The sequence below is a fragment of the Ovis canadensis genome, chromosome 2 (genome assembly GCF_042477335.2).
Source record: "Ovis canadensis isolate MfBH-ARS-UI-01 breed Bighorn chromosome 2, ARS-UI_OviCan_v2, whole genome shotgun sequence".
NCBI classification, from domain to species: domain Eukaryota; kingdom Metazoa; phylum Chordata; class Mammalia; order Artiodactyla; family Bovidae; genus Ovis; species Ovis canadensis.
In genome coordinates, this window is record NC_091246.1 from 53044956 (window position 1) to 53064575 (window position 19620).

Genomic DNA, 19620 nt, shown 5'->3' on the forward strand with positions numbered 1-19620 from the left:
GCTATTGTTGTTTACTGAGAAAAAATTTTAATCAAGTGCAAAACTAAAGTGGTTATATATAATTTAAAGTAAGTTGTATATAATTTAAAGAAAGTAAAGTGGTTGTACACAATTTATACCAGTCACAGCAACTTTAAAAGACCTAGGAAAAATACATAAAGAATTTGAGTATATCAGATATTTACAATGGGCATACATTAACAGAAGAAATTTTTAAAATATGTTTTCATTTTGGAGGGAGGAAAAGACCTGAATGTAAGCTTCAGGACAGTCTGGAATATCCTCCAAGTGCCCTCATTCAAAGCCCAAACTGTTTCTAATAGGTTGGGATGACGCATGCTACATCCAGTTTCCCATCCTGAGGGCAGGTCCATTCTATTTGTTGGGAAAAGGTCCAAGCCCAGGGCTTGGAAGCAAACAGAAAGGCTCACTCATCAAAGGTTCTCAGAAAAATGAATAGCCAGCGGGGTGAAGGAAATGGTAGGGCGAATTGAAAGAGTAATATTGACATGTATACAGTACCATGTGCAAACAGATAGCTACTGGGAAACTGCTGAGCAGCACGGGGAGCTCAGCTCAGTGCTCGGTGATGACCTAGAGGGGTGGGATGTGGGTGGGTCGGAGGGAGGCTCAAGATGGAGAGGACATATGTATATTTATGACAGATTCTCATTGTATGGCAGAAACCAACACAACGCTGCAAAGCAATTATCCTCCAATTTAAAACAAATTGAAGAAAAAAAAAAAGAAGAAACAAAAACCAGCTTTTACTCCATCCCTGGTTTTGGAGATAACCAAAGAGTTTAGACCAGACCACTAGATGTGCAGATTAATTTCTACCTGATTACTTTGTTGTTGTTGTTCGGTCACTAAGTCATGTCTGACTTTGCAATCTCATGGACTTTAGCACACTAGGCTCCTCTGTCCTCCACTATTTCCTGCAGTTTGCTCAAATTCATGTCCATTGAGTCAGTGTTGCTATCTAACCATCTCATCCTCTGCCACTCCTTCTCCTTTTGCCTTCAATCTTTCCCAGCATCAGGGTCTTTTCCAATGTGTCAGCTCTTTACATCTTGTGGCCAAACTATTGGAATATCAGCTTCAGCATCAGTCCTTCCAATGAATTTCCTTTAGGATTGACTGGTTTGATCTCCTTGCAGACCAAGAGACTCTTGAGAGTCTTCTCCAGCACTACAATTCAAAAGCATCAATTCTTCGGCGCTCAGCCTTCTTTACGGCCCAGCTCTCAAATCTGTGCATGATACTGGAAAAACCATAGCTTTGACCATAGAACCTTTGTCAGCAAAGTGATGTCTCCGCTTTTTAATATGTTATCTAGGTTTGTCATAGCTTTCCTTCCAAAGAGAAATCATCCTTTAATTTCATGGCTGATTACACACCTGATTACTATAGGTAACCATTTCTCTCAATTTAGGACAGTCCCTAAAATCTTCAAGACAATTGAGAACCCAAAGAAGGTTATCACAAAATGTGACCAAGGAAAGGAAAGTGAAGTCGTTCAGTTGTGTCCGACTCTTTGCAACCCCATGGACTGTAGCCTGCCAGGCTCCTCTGTCCATGGGATTTTCCAGGCAATAGTACTGGAATGGATTTTCATTTCCTTCTCCAGGGGATCTTCCCAACTCAGGGATTGAACCCCAGTCTCCCACATTGTAGACAGACACTTTACCGTCTGAGCCACCAGGGAAGTCCCCAACAAGAGAAGCCACCGCAATGAGAAACCCAATATGACCAAATCAAACATCCAAGATGATCACAGGCAACATGTCAATAACATAATCACTCAAACAGTTTCAATCAGAGCATTCCAGATGCCAGACAGGGACTTTAACTAAGGGGAAGGACCAGGTGGGGAAGCAGGAGCTGACTGCCTATTCCTCCTAAGCTCCAGCCAACCTCTGCAAGGCAGGAATGCAGGAAGGGGAAAGGGGGGGAGATGCAAACAGCTGCTCCCCTGCTGTAGTCTCCACGTTCCCCTCTGGTGCTTGCAGAGCTGAGTGTTTCCCAGAATTCTACAACAGTGTAAGAATTCTAAGATCAAACAAAATTTGTTCCTCAGCCACTTTTGCTATGGGTTGCAATTTGCGACCTCTGCTAAAAGCACACATCAGTCACAGCTTTGCTGGAGTTTCTAAGGATGCCCTCAACAGAGGTCACTTACATCTGTACTGTGCATCTATTGTTTCAGGAGGAAATTGCTCCCTCTCACTCTCATCATGTGATTCCAGGGGACTGCCAACTGTAGTACACCCACCCTTGGCCACAGCAATCAGTCTGAGGGAAAGCATGTGACCTTGGTCAAACTAATCAAAACCATTCCGCAGCATATTTCAATTGGAGCAAGAAGAAAAGGGGTCCTTATTGGCTTTCTATGCTGCATTGCAGATCACTACTTGGTGGCTTTAGACAATACCCACTTATAATCTTGCTGTTTCTATGAGTTAGGAGTTCAAGCAAGTCCTCTGCAAAGCTGCAGTCTAACGTGTTGGCCAGGGCTCTGTTCTCATCTGGAGACTAAAACAGAAGAATGTGGATTAGGCTGCTGACAGCTCTCTTCTCTAGCATGTGAGTACGTCTGTTTAAAACGAAGCCAGGAAAACACAAGTAGAGATAAGAACCAGATGAAAGGGCAGAGAGTCCTAAAGACATGTGGAGTCCCTAACTCCAACTGTGCCTGAGACTGAATCTACCTTTGAACTTCTCAGTTTTATGAGCATTAAAGTTTGTATTGGGGTTATGTTGGTTGGAATAAGTTTTCTATCTAGAAACTTACAAAGTCTTGACAATTACAAAGCCCAAAGGAAAAGTATCTTTACATAGTCACCTTCTCTTGCTGACCACTGCACACTCCCACTGCAATGCTATCTTTATATTACATAGGAGATCACTTTCAACTGAGATACAAGAAACTGCAAACCAGTCTTGATTAAGTCTATGGCTGTACCACCCAATCTCATCTGATCTCAGAAGCTAAACAGGGTTGGGCCTGGTTACTACTTGGACGGGAGTCTTAGTCAAATCCCAGGCTCTTTTTCAAATAAGACAAAAGGACTAAACTCTTTTCAGGGCTGTACTCTCCATGAACATTGACGCCAAAAAGCCAAATTATGAAAATCAGTAAAACAAACATAGTAATGCATTTGCAAGGAGATCCAACCAGTCCATTCTAAAGGAGATCAATCCTGGGTGTTCTTTGGAAGGACTGATGCTAAAGCTGAAGCTCCAATACTTTGGCCACCTCTTGCGGAGAGTTGACTCATTGGAAAAGACCCTGATGCTGGGAGGGATTGGGGGCAACAGGAGAAGGGGACGACAGAGGATGAGATGGCTGGATGGCATCACCGACTTGATGGACATGGGTTTGGGTGAACTCCAGAAGTCGGTGATGGACAGGCAGGCCTGGCGTGCTGCAATTCATGGGGTTGCAGAGTTGGACACGACTGAGCAACTGAACTGAACTGAACTGAGCTCTGTGAGCAAGTTGTATTAATCCTCCCCAAAAAGCATGGATAGGGTGAACATTAAAAATTTATGACATCATAAAAAAATTTATGACATCAACAAAGAAGAAAACCCAAATGATCACATCTCAACAGATATAGGAAAAGTACTTGATAAAATTTAATTCCTGACAATAACCACTCTACTCTAGCCAAACACCTCGGAAAAAAAAAAAAAACAAAAAAACAATGGCCTCACCTTCACCCGCCAGCAAAGGCTGAGCAGATTATAGCCTAGACTTCCATTCTCACCAAGCTATGATAAGGCAGCCCAACCACTCCCCTGCCAACATGGTATCAGAGTAAGATCAATAGGAAGATGGGATGCTGGGCAGTAACAGGTCCTCCCCACCCTCACAGAGTCAGTAGAGACCATGTGGGAAGCTCCTTCTTCTTCCTGCTTGGGTGGTATCAGAAGGGGCCTATGGGAGAGTCAGGGCTTGTGCCTGTGCTACTGAGGGCACCCCTTCCCATGGTGTCAGTGGAGGGCATGGGAACAACACTAGGCACTCCTGCCACTCACTGCCAGCCAGAAAGGGATCAGCAGAGCCTTAGTGGGGAGCTGAAATTCCCACTCCTTGCCCAGCGGTAAGGAGGATCCCCTCCTCCCAGCAATGCAAGGCTGGTTCAATATTCAAAGATCAGTCAATGCAATCTAACTACCAAATTAACAGACTAATTAGGAAAAATCACATGATTATATAAAATGAAACCAAAGAAGCTTTTGGAAAACACAACATTAATTCATGGCTTAAAAAAAAAAAAAAACGTTCAGGGACTTTCCTGCTGGTCTAGTGGCTAAGACTCCACTATCCCAATGCAGAGGGTCCAGGTTCATACCCTGGTCAGGGATCTAGATCCCACATACTGCAATTAAAAGATCCTGCATGCCACTGTGGGGACTGAAGATCCTGCAGGTTGCATCTAAGACCTGGCATAGCCAAACAAACAAATAAATCGATAAGTAGTTAAAAAAGAAAACTTTCAGCCTTAGCCAGTGAGTCAGGACACTGGCTTCTCTGAGATCCCAGGGAAGGCTCAGAAGGAAGCTGGCATTTCTCTGCCTACCTCTCCATTTCCGGTGGCCATGTCCCAGTCACTGCCTCTAATTGCAACTGATGGCAGGGATGTGGTCTCTGGAGCCCCCAGTATGCTGAGCCCCAGTGCCCAATGAACACTCAACATTCCAAACTTTAAATTGCTTCTGGGACTAGCAGGGTCCCTGTAGGAGTCTACGGCTGCAGCTCGAGGACTACCTTCACTGCTGGGGAAAACGAGCCCATGGGATTCCTCAGGCTCAGACCAGGATGACAGGTCCTGTACATGAAGATTCTGTCACTGAGATACCCAGGGCACAGCCGGGAGGAAGGATGGGAGAGAAACACCCACCAGAAGCTAAAGTTCCCCCAAAGACTCAGGAGGACAAGAAGAAAGAGAGTCTCAGAGGTAAAGGAAGTCAGGCAGGGGAGTCTGGGGTTTTCTCTGGCACCCAGGGTCTGGTCCAGCTGTGCAGTGAGGAGTTAAGAATCTGAGATCAGGAGACTCAGAGAAGCGCCGCAAACAGGACACAGGTGGGGACAGTTGAGCGGGGATGGGACAGAGGCAGTAGCCATGCCTGCCTTCTGCAGAGCACTTCTCAAAGACACACGTTCCTCTTCTCTGCCTCTGCTCCCAGAAATCTTCCCACAGCTGCTGCTGGAGCAGGGAGGAACAGCTGAGAGTAAGCTCCAGGCCAGGCAGTCCTTCCTTCACGCTCTCCCAGCCCCTGTCTGCCCTTGCTGCTCCTCCTCACAGGAACCCACGGAGTGTGTGGGATTCCCATCATCCCCCTCCTGCAGAGGCTTCTGGGAAGAAGGGGCCTTCCTCAGCGTCAGAGGGTGAGTGGACCCAAGCTTGGTGCCTCTGGTTTCCCAATCTATCAACGGCTAGTTATGTCTGTTTTTCTCACTTTCCTTTCATGATTACTAAGACTTTTCCCCCACCCTGAATACCAAGTCATCTGTACCCATTGTATTAATAGAAAATGTGATAATACTGAAGATGGACAAAGAGGAGCCCCTCGAGAAATATTATCAGTGAGGAATCTGCATTTAGAATCTGAGCAATGGCAGCTAAGAGATTCAAAATCCTCTACACAAAGGCATACGGGTCTCCCCATAAGCTAGTTGCTTGTATGGAACCCAAGGGTGGGTTCCACACAAGAATATAATATGAGCATAAAAGGACAAAGAAAAAAATATTTCTGAGTTATCTCTGGCTAAGAAGTTCACCAATATTCTAGTGAAATGGGGCTGGAGGTTAATGCTGTATAGCCTACCATCTGATAAGTGTAGTTCACATAGCTATTAATCATTGAGTTCACTGGTCAGTAAGCTGCAGAGCTGTCAGCCCCTAGTGTGGGTTTAATCATTCCAATTTTGATCATTCCCATCAGTCTTTATGTTGACTTCATAAAGTTCTTCCCCATATAGGTACCTCCCCACATACTGTTATCAGTTTGTATTAAAATAGGGTGATCCCAGTGCTGATGATGGTCAAGTCTGTGTCGCTGATGGTGGGCGGACTGGAGAAGTCATCCTCAATATCATTGAGTTTTTATCCGGGCTTGTTTCTGTGTGGAGGTGAATTGACATTTTATACAAGTTTCTTCCAAATGTAGTCAAAATTTAAAGAAGTTTTAAAATTTGCTGGTTCTAAGAACTGGACCAGCCTGGGAATCTCAGAAAACTCAGGTTAAATGCAAAGACTATACATTTCCATTAAAGAGAAATCATTCATAGGATTTTCTCGCTGTTAATTATTTGTTGTTGCTGTTGTTTAGTTGCTAAATCGTGTCCGACTCTTTTGCGACTGCATGGACTGTAGCCTGCCAGGCTCCTCTGTCCGTGGCATTTCCCAGGCAAGAATACTGGAATGTGTTGCCACTTCCTTCTCCAGGGGATCCTCCTGACCCAGGGAATGAACCCAAGTCTTCTGCACTGATCTGTAGAAAAGATCTGTAGACAGATTCTTTTCTGCTGAGCCACCTGGGAAACCCAGTCATTAATCATAGTGCTGAGGAAAGGCTCTCCTTGACTGGGGAATCCGCTCCACTGGGCTCAAGTCCTGTCTCTGTCACCAACTTAGAAGTCTTGGACAGGTCACTTCCCTTTTGAGACTTCAGTTGCTTTTATGGGCCATGAGAGGATGCAGCGACTTGGGAAAAATCCCTCACACAGCTAGGCTATTTGAGGCCCTCGCCCAGGACTGGCCCATTGTAAGCTCTGCTCCAGCTCTGACCTTCTCTCATCTTAGAGCTGAGGACACCCTGCTGCCTCTTTTTAAAATGTATATATATATACTTAATTCTATTTGTTTATTTATTTTTGGCTGTGCTAGGTCTTCATTGTTGCAAGGAACAACAACGAAGACCTAGCACAGCCAAAAATAAAGACCTGGCTTTTCTCTAGTTGCGGCAAGCAGGGGCTACTCTCTAGCTGCGAAGTCCAGGCTTCTCAATGGGGTGGCTTCTCTTGCTACAGATCGTGGGTTCTGGGGGTGCTGGCTTCAGTAGCTGTGGCACATGGGCTCAGCAGTTATGGCTATAGAGCGCAGGCTCAGTAGCTGTAGCACACATAGCATTAGTTGCCCTGAGGCATGTGGGATCTTCCTGGATCAGGGATAGAACCCGTGTCTTCTGCATTGGCAGGTAGATTCCTATCCACTGGACCACCGAGGAAGCCCAACCCTGCTGTCTCTTTCAGCTGTTTTCTCTAACACGTATACTTTCCTATTACGCAGCAGGAGTGGCCTCATACCAGATAGCTGGGGTTCTTTTCAAGAAAGCCTGATGTGATACTTTTGTAATGTGCTGATGACAGAGGGAATATCACATGGAAAAACCTAATCAGACCTCCCCCCTGGTGGGGTTCATTCTCCTGGGCCTGTCAGCCCACCCAAAGCTGGAGAAAACGTTCTTCGTGCTCATCCTGCTCATATACGTGGTGATCCTGCTGGGCAATGGGGTCCTCATCCTGGTGACCATCCTTGACTCCCGCCTGCACACACCCATGTACTTCTTCCTGGGGAACCTCTCCTTCCTGGACATCTGCTACACAACCTCCTCAGTCCCTCTGGTCCTGGACAGCTTCCTGACCCCCCAGAAAACCATCTCCTTCTCAGCCTGTGCCGTGCAGATGTGCCTCTCCTTCTCCATGGCGGGAACAGAGTGTGTGCTCCTGGGCATGATGGCGTTTGATCGCTACGTGGCCATCTGCAACCCCTTGAGGTACTCTGTGGTCATGAACAAGGCTGTCTCTGTGCCCATGGCTGCTGGCTCCTGGGCCGTTGGTGGTGTTGCTTCTCTGGTTCACACATCCTTGGTAATTCAGCTGCCTTTCTGTGGGGCCGTTGTCATCAACCACTTCACCTGTGAGATCCTGGCTGTCCTGAAGTTGGCCTGTGCTGACACCTCCATCAATGTGATCAGTATGGAGGTGACCAGTGTGATCTTCCTGGGGGTCCCAGTTCTGTTCATCTCTGTCTCTTATGTCTTCATCATTGCTACCATTCTGAGGATCCCCTCAGCTGAGGGGAAGAAAAAGGCTTTCTCCACCTGCTCTGCCCACCTCACTGTGGTGATACTATTCTATGGGACCCTGTTTTTCATGTATGGAAAGCCCAAGTCTAAGGACTCTCAGGGCGCAGACAAAGAGGACCTTTCAGATAAGCTCATCCCCCTCTTCTATGGGGTGGTGACCCCCATGCTCAACCCCATCATCTACAGCCTGAGGAACAAAGACGTGAAGGCTACTCTGAGGAACCTGGTGAGTCAGAAATACTTCAGGAGATGACGTAGGAGAACTCTTCTGTGGTTCTCACCCCCATGGAGGAAAGGACTTCACTCATTACAGCTGCCATCCAAAAGCCAACAAGTCAACTTAACAGGAATGGTCTCTTGCCCTAAGGCCTATTTTCAGGGAATGTTTACCTTTTCAGAGTTTATCTGCAGGGTTTTGGCCACATGTCTGACATTCAACAGATGCCAGACAACAAATCCTCTAACTGAATGATGAGGACATTCTGAACACATGGAGACAGATGGAGACACATGGAGCTGAAACCAAGGAGACAGGGACCATTAGAGCAAGCCTAAGGGCATGCTGTGTCTAAACTGCAGATTAGTGCAGAGAGGTGAGACGGCTCTCACAGCAGCTTTGTCAGCCCTGTTGGAATCACTGGGAGAGTCAGAGGAACAAGGAGGAAATGGACATTTCATCTTGGGCTCCTGTATATCAGATTCAGTTTGCCAGAAGTGCTCAGAAGAGACAAACATTTACCACATATAAAGCCTGTGGGCAGAAATAATCTATTTTGATTAAATGAATTTCTTTTTAGCTATGAGAAGATTGAGACCTTTTTTTTTCTTGATGCACTGCAGAGTTTGAAACACTGATAGTAAATTAAATTGAAGGAGTATAGGGTTTGAATTTGATCTTCATCACTTACAGCAATTCCGAATAGAAAAGATACTATTCTATTACATAATGAATAAGACATTCTTTAAAAAAAAAAAGATGACAGGCAGATAGACAGATAGATAGATAGATAAAGAAAGAGTGGCTAAATATGTTTGAAGACTTTGGGATGGTAGGTTAAAGTCTGACAGGTTTCTTTGCTCCAGGAATTCTCAGAGATTTTAATATACTAATGTACACTGTGAATGTCTAAGGATATAAAGTCTACAGCCTACAGCACTTCCTGAGTCTCCAGAGTTTAACACAATAAAACCAGGAAGCACTTTCTTACTTATGACCTTGGGCAGGTTGCTTAACACCTTTCAGCTTGTTTCTTCATAAAAAATCACCACTTTATTTTACATGGAATACATAAGATACCATAAGTAAATTCTTTGTAAATAGTAAGCATCATAGAAATGTAAGATATTGTTAGAAGTATTATGAATGCAATGTAATGTGCCATGTGGAAGAGAGCGAAATATAGTTCCTATCCAGAACAACAGACACAGAAGATGGATGAGACATTCAAGATGGCAGTAAATGAATAGAAGCAGTTTTATGACAAGTTATATTAAGTTCTGAGAATATTGGAAAACTTCAAAAGAGAATTTAGAAAGAGAACCCAACTTTGCATATACAGTAGATCTTGGAAATGTTGACTTCAAATGATATTTAAGTTTTTTATATTTGTTAAAAATGAATTGTATAAAATAGGGACGCACATTTTGTGAATAAAATTTCACTATCTTGTTTGTCATGTTCCTGATTTCTACTACATCCCAGCAAAAACAAAACAAAACAAAACAAAACACCTTGCTATTGCGAACGTACAAGAGCTACATCTAGTGGCCATACAAGCAAACTTCAGATACCTGGGGAGTCACACAATAGGTCTTGTTCAACCCCATGCTTCACAACCAAATCCTAGTGCATCTGCTCTACTTTCTGAGAACAAGCAGCTGCTGAGGCTCAAAAGCTGTGGGAAATTCTAAGGCTATGTTAGGATCCTAAAAGTTGGAAGTAGTGCAGGAATTTTACTCCTCTGTATAAGGAGATCCTGGAGACAAGCATCAGGGTGTTGGGGCAGGAAAGAGAGGGAACTCCGTGGTTGTCTACAAGAGTCAGGCTGGGTGATTCCTGGACCACTGAGGGGCAGGGCTGTGGCTTCCATGTCAGGGTCTCTGCAAGAGCCCAAGGGAGCCCAGGGGTCTTTCTGGCCCAGAGCAGAGAATGCCCCAGGTTTTACTCACCTCGGCAGCTTGGGGCCTATTAAAGTACTCACAGTGGCCAGTGTCTCACACTCTAATACGCACATGAGGACTGCAGTGTCTGCCCCACTCCCAGGATGTGGCTGCCTAAAGAGGGCCAGCAGCAGGGCACCCAGCAGGCAGACAGGGGTGCACGGAGAACCTAGAGAAACAAGTCTCCTGATGCAAGTGAACTGCCAAAGGAACAAAAACATTCCAAGAGCACTCTAGGAGGTCAACTCCAGCACAAAAAGTCTTTCTGATAAGATGGCAGATTGAACACTTGTAAAAGTGAAGTGAGAGAAGGAAAAACATGATATGATGCAATTTGAGGAGAATGCAAGGTCAGAGGAAGGTTTGGAGGGGAAGGAAGAGGGAGGTGCTGAATAAGAAAGACTTAAAAGTGTTCAGAGTAGGAAATGCCAGGATTTGAATCCAACTTTGTCTAACTCCAAAGTCCATGCCTTTTGGCTCCAGCAGCACTTACCGAGGCCAGCGTAGACCCTGCCAGCGTTCAAGAGGTTTCAGGGAAACGGAGAGGTTAGCAAGCGGGGACAGATGAATTATCCTGGTCTTTCTCCCAGAAGGGGGAACATACACCTCATATCTCTCAAGTCTGGCTGAAAGAAAACAGGAGAGATTTTAGGCCCAGGACCCTGGCAAAAAGACTAGGTGTGGCAGTTTTGGGTCTATACCACACTTCATAAAGACTTAGCTCACTGTTACCAAGTATGAGACCCCTGTGAAGAGATTTGAGTTGCTGCCACTCCCTGCTCTCTCCCTCCTCAGCCACACACATACCCCACACAAAGGTCAGTAATAACTTGCTGCCATTATAGCTTTGAAGGTTGTACCACTTTACAGACAGTGACTCCTTTAATTTAAAAAAAAATTTTTTTTTTTCAGAATAACCATGTTTTTACCAAGAGATGTATACTATAGGAAGTAATATTTTGAGGTTTTGGTTTCAGGCAAAGACACTTGCCGTCAAGTGTCATCAACTTATTATTACTGTGATGAGTAATTTATAACTCAGCACAGCCGTATCTAGCTAGAGAGTATCAGATGGAACAGCTAGGAACTGCCTGACACATAGGGGTGAACCTGAATTGTATCACCAAGTGAGACCGATGAAGAGGCAGTACCTCCTGCGACTCCAGTGGGCTGGGCACACGCACTGTTCTTTTTGTTTTGAAGTGCTGGTGTATTTATTTTTATTTTGCCCTAGATATATTTTCTGAGGTATGACTTTATATTGCAGTTTGAATGCACAATTACCATGAACCTCCAAAATGTTGAAATATTGTTGACTAGGGCAGGAAGAAGACTGCACTTTTCAAAGACTCCCTTCTCATCCCAGCCCTGCCACCACCAAGTCTTTCTTCCTCCCTTGGAAAGTACTGTAAACTTCATTATACTACCTTTTACATATAAACTCTATTTATTTGCTTTCTGACTGCTGTTTGTTGCATAAAACTGCTTTCACTGTTAAACTAATATATTCTTCTATCTGTGAATATTGTTAGGGTATTCTGGGTCACGATGAAACGTATCCTAATTTTTCGTATTAAAATGAGCAGATGGAGAAGAAAATGGCAACCCACTCCAGTATTCTTGCCTAGGAAATCCCATGGACAAAGGAGCCTGGTGGACTGCAGTCCATGGGGCCACAAAAGAGTTGGGCATGACTTAGTGGCTAAACAAGTCAAAGTAACAACAACAACAAAATAATATCAATAGAAAAACTTTTCTATCTATTGACCTTTTTCCCTTAGCAGTGTTTTTAAGAAACAAATTGACATCTTTAAGCAAAGGATAGATATATAATTTACATCAGCAATGCTCTCTGAAGAATAAAATTATAGTCATATTATCTCATAGAGCCCATGACTATTATTTTCAGAACCAACTGAAGCAGCTGGAAAATTTAAGTTCTTGAGACATTCACTGGACCTGTCCCTGTTCTTAACCTGTTGGGTTTGTTATCCTAAGGACCAAGGTTTGGCCTCTAACCCCTGAAAGGAAATGGCTAGAGACCAGCGGACTAAGGCCCGCAAAGAATCAAGTGAACATCAAGATAAGGTTTTGTATCAGTGAGGATTAGGTTTAATCAAATATAGCAGAGCATCACATTTGTAATGCTTACACAAGATAGCAGTTTATTTCTGTCATGTGAAAAGATCCGCAGGGTAGTTAACCCAGGGATATTGTGGGATCTCTATTCCTCAAAGATTCCAGGGACTTGAACTTGACCTCCTTCTAGTTTACTGTTTTCCTATCCCAATGGTGTTGTCCTCATAGTGCAAGAAGGCAGCTAGAGCTCCAGCTCTCATACCACACCACACAGTGGTGGGACGGAAAGAATGACAGAAGAAGGGAGGGTGATGGTTAATTTTTTGTGTCAGCTTGACTGGCCGTGGAATGCTCAGATTAAACATTGTTTCTATATGTGTCTGTGAGAGTGTTTCCCAATGAGATTAGCATTTCAGTTTGTGAACTTGATAAAGCAGACCACCCTTCCCAATGGGGGTCAGCATCATTGACTATGTTGAGGGCCTGAATAGAACAGAAGGTGGAGGAAGGAGGAATTCACTGAGATGTCTCATCTCATCTCCTGCCTCAAACTGGGATTTTTGGTATCAGTTGCCCTGGATCTCAGGTCTTTGGACACAGACCGAGTCTCCAAGATCTGCATACAGCACACTGTGGGACGTCCCAGACTCCATACTTGAGTAAGCCAATTCCTCATAATAAATTCTGCTTCTCTGGAGAATTCTGAATAATACAGGGTGCAAGGGCATATGCCAGCTGTCCTATAAGAAACGTTTTTAATCCGCCTGCCAATGTGGGACACATGGGTTCAATCCCTGGTCTGGGAAGATCCCACACGCCTTGGAGCAACTAAGCCAGTGCACCACAACGATTAAGCCTGTGCTCTAGAGCCCAGGAGCCACAATGACTGAAGCCCGCACACCCCAGAATCCATGCTCCGCAACAAGAGACACCGCCGCACTGAGAAGCCTGCACACCACAACTAAAGACTAGCTCCCCCACTCTCTGAAACTAGAGAAAAGACCACACAGCAACCTAGACCCAGCACAGCCAAACATAAATAAATAAAATTATATTTAAAAAAGAAAGGTCTTTAGAGACTGTCATGCTTCAATTCTATTTGCAACCCATTAACCATAACTTAGTCATGTGGCTGTAGTTAACAGCAGGAGATGCTGAGAAATACAACCTCAATTCTGGGCAAACATCTGACCTAGTTAAAAATGGGGGATTCTTTGATTTTTGAAAGAAGGAATGTCATCGTTGTTGTTCGGCCATTGAGTCATGTCTGATTCTTTGTGACCCCGTGGGGTATAGCACACCAGGTTCCTCTGTCCTCCACTATCTCCCAGAGTTTGTTCAAATTCACATGCACTAAGTTGATGATATTAATCATCTCATCCTCTGCTGCCCCCTTCTCCTCCTGCCTTCAGTCTTTTCCAGCATCACGGTCTTTTACAATTAGTCAGCTCTCCACATCAGGTGGCCAAAGTACTGGAGCTTCAGCATCAATCTTTCCAATGAATATTCAAGGTTGATTGCCTTTAGGATTGACTGGTTTGATCTCTGTGTAGTCCAAAGGACTCTGAAGAGTCTTCTCTAGCACCACAATTCAAAAGTATCAGTTCTTCAGCGCTCAGCCTTCTTTATGGCCCAACTCTCACATCCATACATGAGTACTGGAGAAGCCATAGCTTTAACTGAACGGACTTTGTTTGCAAAGTAATGTCTCTGATTTTTATTAATAATATGCCATCTAGGTTTATCATAGCTTTCCTTCCAAGAAGCAAGCATCTTTTGCTTTTCATGGCAGTAGTTACCATCCACAGTGATTTTGGAGCCCCCTCAAAAATAAATATCTGTTACTGCTTCCACTTTTTCTCCTTCTAACTGGAGAACAATAAACAGTTTTGACCACAAAGTCCTCATAATTCTAATTCTGCACTGTATTGCTTTAAACGTAAGAGCTGCCATTTACTCCCAGAAAGCCCTTTGTTAATCGAAACTTAGTTACATTGGGGAATAAAAATAAGAGTTAACAAAATAGTTTCTTAAAAATTAAATCTCCATATGTATCTGTTTCCCAGCCTGTCTCACAATCATCAGGACAATGCCAGATCATGATAAATTAGCTATTATAAGTCTCTGAACTATGGGCAATACACATCAAGTTTTGCTAATATGGCATTACAAATTTCTTCATCAAGTGATCAACACATTCTTCACATTTAATTCTTACTCAGTTTCTTTTTTTTTCTTCTTCTTCTTCTTTTTTTTTTTCTTACTCAGTTTCATCTGAGATGGACCTGGGTGGCATAATTATGATTCAGATTATGTGTACATCTAAAATAATAAATAATATGTTTGGATGTGGAGTCAGGTCCTTTGAGTGGATCCAGATAATTAAAATGTCTTTTACCTTTTGGGACATGCTCCCAACAAGTATGATAGTAAAGCTTCACTTTGTGTTTCTTGGAGAATATGAAATATATTTATAATATTATCACAATTCTCTCTCCCAGCATCTAGGCTGCCTAAGAGCTCATCATGTGTTGCACCACAACAAGCATACAGCCAGATGATCTACAGTCTTATAACAAAGGCAGCATGCTTGCTTCATACCCTTTTTTGTAAACTAGAGATCAACAGCCATGACAGAGATATATATGTTTATGTTTCAATTTGGGTCCAAAAGGACCATCATGGGAATTCCCATATTGTTAATCCCCCAGAGAAATTCCAATGAGAAAAATCATGCAGGTACCAATGGAAGGACACTGGCTGCTATGATACAGACAGGGACACAGAGTGAACTCACTATAGCTGAAACCATAAGGATTCTCAGAAAAACCCACATGCAACTAAGAATTGCCTTTCCTCATAACACTGTCAGCCCTTTTCAAGGACAAATTTCCTTCCTTGGAGCCATTCAGTTTACCCTCAAACAAAGATCATCTGGAGGTTTTGTTTTTACAAACCTCACCTTTATCTCTGTCCAAGGGAGACAATCTATGCAAAGTTTCCCTTCTCCCTTTATTGCACTCGGACTAAATGTCTCTGCATACGCTCTGATTCTCTAATAATATTCCTAGTGTAAGAGCATAAAGACCACTTTAGAACAGAATTGATTCTCCCACTAACGAAACACTTCACTGTTCTACTTCACCAACTCTTGCGAACAGTCCTCAAAGTGCACAACTGAATGTTCTGGCAGAAAATCCCCAGTCGCAAGAGGTAGCTGGGCCTAATGATATAATCAAACCAATTTCACCAAACTCAAGGGCATCCAAGGAGGCTGCAGGGGCCACAAAGAGGGGTCTGAGGCTGGCTCACCATCCATCTGAAAATACTGAGAACTGATAACATTTTAACCCACCCACAGGTGGTAAATGCCTATAGTTACGACCCAAAGATCTTGCTAAAGGCTCCTACTCTACCCAGGTTTGCAGTCCAGATTTAGTTTAGCCTATAACTCTAAAGGATCTCACTAGTTTCTCACAAATGCTCACCTCTAAGGGAACACAAAGTTCTCACAGAAGTCTTAGGTGACTTCATCTTCCTAGACTACAAGGGGGGAGTACTTGGGGACCAACTTCTGACCCTGCTGATTAATCACAGGCTTCAGCATCTGAGCAACATGGACTTGGAAAGTACGAAGCCCTTTAAAAGCCGTCTGAGGTTGCCCACACACTTTGGGATCTGACCTGTCAGACAGGAAGATGCTGTAGTATGACTGTAGGTGTAAAGAAACGGCCCTTGGCCTACATGCATCTGGAATGGATGCCCACGAGACTTCACTGGTATTTCTGTCACGTTGCTTCACCAGGGGATCCAGGAACTCACTTCCTTCTTTTTGCTCCATTCTCCCCTATGTTGTTATCCTCACCCAACTGATCAAAGCTGGTTTACCTCTTAATTCAAACGTTCCAGCCAAAAGAAAGGGGGACAGAGAGGGCATGGACAGTTTCTTTCTCAAGGACTTGACCTAGAACTTGAAAACATTTCTACTCAATCCCATGTGGGCACCCAGATAGAAAGGATGGTAGGAAATAGTGTCCAGCCAGGAAATCAGAGCTTAGTTAAAATTTAGGAGTTTCTATCTATTGAAAGGGGAAATGAAAAATGTATATTGAAAGGTTCTTGGTCTCTGCTGCGATGACATTTATTTAATGACTGACTGTGAGAACATGACTAGTGGTTGACTAGATGACTGGGAAGGCTGCTGCTAAGCTGCTAAGTCGCTTCAGTCGTGTCTGACTCTGTGCGACCCCATAGACGGCAGCCCACCAGGCTCCCCTGTCCTTGGGATTCTCCAGGCAAGAACACTGGAGTGGGTTGCCATTTCCTTCTCCAATGCATGAAAGTGAAAAGTGAAAGTGAAGTCGCTCAGTCATGTCCAACTCTTCGTGACCCCACGGACTACAGCCTATCAGGCTCCTCTGTCCATGGGATTTTCCAGGCAAGAGTACTGGAGTGGGGTGCCATCACCTTCTCTGGACTGGGAATGCTAGGGGAAGGAATTTGATCACTTTGAGGGGAATTGGTTACTTTAGGGGGAGTTATTAGCTTTAGGCCTAATTAGGCTTCAGGAAAAGAAGACTGTTGAGTATGTCTGGATTGACAGTGACTGTATTTGGTGAGACTGAATTAGTTGATTAGATAAGAATTTTGATAAGATATAAAACTCCCAGTTTAATGCCAAAATGCAAAGTTATATTTGGTCATTGTGAGAAGTAATCTTTTTGGTTTGCCAAATTTTAAAACTCTAAAGTGAAAATTGGTTATACTTATTCAAAAAAATAAAAGTATTCAATTCTTTCTCCTGCTTTTCCTTGTGCATTGTACATTAGTGTCAACATTCATTCCATCTGAGGTCCATTTGGTCTCTTAAAAGCTAGCCGCAAATAGCTCTCAATAGCTCCTCTGGGCAGACACCAAAGAAGTAAATCTGATTCTAAGTAAAAATCTAGTAGCTTGCGAATATTTTCACCAGTTAGGAATTATAGGAATTTAGCCATAGAATTTGAAAATAAATTGAAGTCTCTTTTTAGCCATTTTTTGTTTTTAGTAGAGACCAAGATCCCATTCATTGCAAAATGTTTTCCTAGACATGAATGCCTGTGTTTGATCCAGGAATAATAAATGATTTACTGTTACCCAGCAGCAAGGTGGGGTGGGATTCCTGGCACTTTTTTTTTTTTTTTTAAGCAAAGGAAAAAACAACTGAGCAGAAATTTGTTCTTTCAACAGCTTTTCGTGGAAATGTAGAGAGACTAGGGGACTTTTTAAATCCCTTATTGCAACATTTACAAATATGGTTGCACAAAGCCAGCAGGAATGCTGTTTTAAGTCACTACAACTTATCTGACCCTGACTTTGCCATTAGGGGCATTAACTCACCAGACATCTTCAGCTTTTTAACTTAATCTTAACGAGTTCTGAGTACAAATGTTTCCTTTTTAAATATAAATGTTTGCTTTTGTGAAAACTAATTTGAAATTCCTGAGCGTTGCCTTGAGTATGCACAGAAAATATCAGTTTTGGAGGAAGTTGCTGGGAAATCCAGTGTTGGAATTTAAACCAGCTAATGTGTTGTAATTCATTACCTCTCATTGTAAAATTTTTCACAGTATATAGAAGAAAACTTAAACCTCTTTTTCACCAAAATCTTGATGCTAGGCATCACAAAAGAAAAGTTCATCTCATTTAAGAAGTGCTCTAAACCAGCAGTTCTCCAACATTTTGTCTGGAAGGTTAGCAGAAATTAAAAGACTAATAATAGCTTTAGATATTGATGTGCATAGAGGGAAATAAATACTCATATTCTGTTGGTGCTAATGTAAATTAGATCAATTTTTTATATAAAGCTATAGTATTAGGTAGACAGGAGAACAAGAAGAAAGAATAAAGAAATGAAAATTCAACCATCCTCCAAGGAAGAAAACCTTGAGAGGCCTAAAGGTCAAACCCCCTGTTTCACTGGTAGAGTGCTTACCCATTGATACGAGTTACCAGATTTAGCAAATAAAGGTACAGAATGAAAGTCAAAGTCACTCAGTTGTGTCAGACTCTTTGTGACCCCATGGACTATACAGTCCATGGAATTCTCCAGGCCAGAATGCTGGAGTAGGTAGTCTTTCCCTGCTCCAGGGGATCTTCCCAACCCAAGGATCAAACCCAGGTCTTCTGCATTGCAGGCGGATTCCTTACCAGCCAAGCCACAAGGGAAACCCAAGAGCACTGGAGTGGGTAGCCTATCCCTTCTCCAGAGGGTCTTACAGACCCAGGAATCCAACCTGGGTCTCCTGCATTGTAGGCAGATTCTTTACCAACTGAGCTATCAGGGAAGCCCAAAGGTACAGAATGGTCATTTCAGTTTGAATTTCAGATAAACAACGAATACATTTTTCAGTGTAAAGTCTGGTATGTCCACTAGAATCACCTTTGCGGCAAGCATTACCCCCACCTCCCGCATTGGCTGTAAGGCAGTTCGGTGGTAAAAGATAAAATAACGAAAAATAAAACAGGAATGAACATTTAAAAGGACACAATGAAACATGAGGAATGAATAGCAAAATTAAAAGGACTTTATTACAAAATATTTGAATACATTTAAAATGTGTGTAGATTTCATGGCAATAATGCCCAAATAACTGATTTTATTTGTGCATCATACCTAAGCACTTGTCCTCGGAATCTTTTGTTCATAGCATTTTATGGCGCCCCCTGCCCCGTCTCCTTTTGTTTTGCTTGTTGATTCCTCTTCTTGTTCAACATCACACTTTTAATTTTTTGCTAAGAGTTCTTCTTTTGTTAAGAGAAGGTCAGTTCCCAGAAACAGACTCACGGATAGAAAACAGACTTGTGGTTGTCAAGGGTATAGTGAGGGTTGGACTGGAAATTTGGGATTAGCAGATGCAAACTACTATGTACAATAGATGAACAATAAGGTCCTATGCATAGCCCAGAGAACTATATTTCAATACCCCATAATAAACCATAGTGGAAAAGATTAGGAATATCTGTCTATACATGTATCTGAATCACTTCGCTGTACACGGGAAGCTAACATAACATTGTAAATCAACTATACTTCAATAAAAATAAATTTAAAAGAGAGGTATCAGTTTGCAAATACTATGAGGCATATTTGTAAACAAGCTTTGTATTGCATTATGAAAGCCTCTCCATTATTGTTTGTTCTTGGCACATTGTCACATCTGTTGATAGGCCTTGCAAAGTTCTATGGGAAATGTGGGTTCAACTCTATGCCTTTAAGGCTGTCCCAGGCCCCTTTCCTTG

At 43.0% G+C, this 19620-nt stretch overlaps 1 protein-coding gene across 1 annotated transcript; it reads left to right on the plus strand.

Annotated features, from left to right (window-relative positions):
- Positions 1–7393: 7393 nt before the first annotated feature.
- LOC138434554 (olfactory receptor 2S2) lies at positions 7394–8353 on the plus strand. Its single transcript, XM_069579372.1, has one exon. The coding sequence runs from the start codon at positions 7394–7396 to the stop codon at positions 8351–8353; it is 960 nt and encodes a 319-aa protein (XP_069435473.1).
- The last annotated feature ends 11267 nt before the right edge of the window (positions 8354–19620 follow it).